This window comes from Gallinula chloropus, assembly GCF_964237585.1.
Source record: "Gallinula chloropus genome assembly, chromosome: 30".
NCBI classification, from domain to species: domain Eukaryota; kingdom Metazoa; phylum Chordata; class Aves; order Gruiformes; family Rallidae; genus Gallinula; species Gallinula chloropus.
Window position 1 is genome coordinate 3,077,717 of NC_140115.1, and position 2,593 is coordinate 3,080,309.

Consider the following 2,593-nt stretch of genomic DNA (forward strand, 5'->3'; position numbering starts at 1 on the left):
CACTCTGCCTGGTATGTCTGTGGGTGCAGGGCAATGCAGGTTCTGTTCCTGGAGGGATCTCCTAAAGCTGGGACATGGGGCAGTGTGTGGGGTCTGTCAGGAGGACAGGTTCCCTACAGGACCAGAAAGTGCTGCCTGGAAGGGATGTCCTTCTGCCCCATCAGAGGGACAGGGCAGGACAGCTGTCTTCTCCTGGGCATGGCTGCAGAGGTGTGAAGCAGCGTGTGCACCCAGGGGTGCCCAGGGCCGTCCTTGTGAGCAGGGTCCCTGCACCCTGGGGTCTGTGTGCTGGGGAAGGGACTCTGCTGCTGCCAGGGTCAGCACTCAGCCTGCCTGCTGGGCTTTCCACGGGGATAGAAAAGGACCTGTGGGTTGAGGGAGTGACCAAGGGAAAAGCAGCATAAAGTCCTTCTGCAGTAAAACAGTGCTGCCTGGGTCAGCTTTGCTCCCAGCTCCAGCTGATCATTGAGAAATTCCAAAGGGAATTTGGAGAGCAACAAGGAAGCATTTTCCTGCCAGGCAGAGTCTTTGCTTTGACTTTTCCTCTCCTGTGGGCTATGCTGACTGCGGTGTATTAGAACTAATTTCTCCCCTCAAGAATGTCCACATCAGAGGATTTCCTGAACCCTGCACACACAGAGGTTCCCCAGGACAGTGCCCTGATACCAGGAGGGGTGTGCAGAGCAGAGCTGAGCACAGGGCAGGATTGATGAGGTCTGTGAGCACAGAGCAGGAGTTGACATGGGCAAAGAGAAGCAGCTCTAGGGGAAGCTGCAGGCGGCAGAGCAATTGTCAGGGAGGGAGAAACAAGCAGCTCCTCCCAGAAATGCCCTGACAGTGGGGATTTGTGACGTCCTTGATATCCTCCCATGTGCAGACACTGATATTCTACAGGAATACCAGGGTGTGATCACAGAGCACCCAGCACAGGGCAGCTGAGTCCAGGGCTGATGGACAGAGCAGCTCTCCCCACTCTGCACTCAGGGAGAGTTTTCACTGGCACTGCAGCAGCAATGTCAGGCAGTTCTAACAGAAGAAACACTCCTCAGTTGCAGTGAGGAGGAAAGAAAATGTCCAAAGCTCTGATCTTCCGTAGGTTAAAACTGGAGTGACAGTGCTGAAAAGCTCATTCCTATCCACAGGGGATTTAGTCTTAGTTCACACCATCCTTCTGTTTACTGACTGCTGCCAGGCAGGACTGAGTTCTCAAGAGCCCACAGCTGAGCCTCCTCAAGCCAGCACAAAAGGGACCTGCCAAAAGTCCTCCTGAATACAGAGAGTCAATGGGAATTGGAAGAGGTTTTCCTCCAAGATGATTTCCCTAACGACTCACTGTGCCTTTTCCTCCTCTGACAGGTCTCCACACTTGACAGCAGCAGATGTCCAACAGCAGCAGCTCCATCAGCCAGTTCCTCCTCCTGCCCTTTGCAGACACACGGGAGCTGCAGCTCCTGCACTTCTGCCTCTTCCTGGGCATCTACCTGGCTGCTCTCCTGGGCAATGGCCTCCTCATCATCACCATAGCCTGTGACCACCACCTCCACACCCCCATGTACTTCTTCCTCCTCAACCTCTCTGTTCTTGACTTTAGTTGCATCTCCACCATTGTTCCCAAATCCATGGCCAATTCCTTGTGGGACTCCATGGCCATTTCCTACACAGGATGTCTGGCTCAAATATTTTTCTTTGTATTTTTGTTCTCATCAGAGTTTTCTCTTCTCACTGTCATGGCCTATGACCGCTACGTTGCCATCTGCCACCCCCTGCACTACGGGACCCTCCTGGGCAGCAGAGCTTGTGTCCACATGGCAGCAGCTGCCTGGGCCAGTGGGTTTCTCAATTCTGTGCTGCACACAGCCAACACATTTTCACTGCCCCTCTGCAAGGGCAATGCTGTTGACCAGTTCTTCTGTGAAATCCCCCAGATCCTCAAGCTCTCCTGCTCAGATGCCTACCTCAGGGAAACTGGACTCGTTGTGGTCAGTGCCTGTTTAGTTTTTGGCTGTTTTGTGTTCATTGTGGTGTCTTATGTGCAGATCTTCAGGGCTGTGCTGAGGATCCCCTCTCAGCAGGGACGGCACAAAGCCTTTTCCACCTGCCTCCCTCACCTGACCGTTGTTTCCCTGTTTGCAAGCACTACTGTGTTTGCCTACCTGAAGCCCCCCTTCCTCTCGTCCTTATTTCTGGACCTGGTAGTGGCATTTCTTTACTCAGTGTTTCCACCAACAGTGAACCCCCTCATCTACAGCATGAGGAACCAGGAGCTGAAGGATGCCATGTGGAAACTGATGACTGGATGTTTTAAGCGGCAATAAATTGCTCATATCAATAACAATGTAGCCTCTATATAGTAGGTTTTAATTTTTTGAAGTATTTTTTCCTTTTATATTTTCTATGTTATAATTACATGGTGCACATTAGTCCTATTCCTAACACAGTATCTGTAGCTCTTCTTTGCTCCAGACACTACGAAATGACAATGTATGCACAATTTGCAGCATGTCTGCCTCCAAAGGGACACAATTTTTCCTTCTTTTATTTTATTATTATTTTTTTTAAATTTACAAGCACCTCTTCTTCTCCTGAAACATTT

General features: G+C 50.8%; 1 protein-coding gene across 1 annotated transcript; it reads left to right on the plus strand.

The window, feature by feature from the left end:
- Positions 1–1,379: 1,379 nt before the first annotated feature.
- On the plus strand, positions 1,380–2,315 carry LOC311202506 (olfactory receptor 14A16-like; the record flags this gene model as incomplete). Its single annotated transcript, XM_084277089.1, has 1 exon — positions 1,380–2,315. One exon carries the CDS (start codon positions 1,380–1,382, stop codon positions 2,313–2,315), a length of 936 nt encoding a protein of 311 aa, XP_084133215.1.
- Between the last annotated feature and the right edge of the window lie 278 nt (positions 2,316–2,593).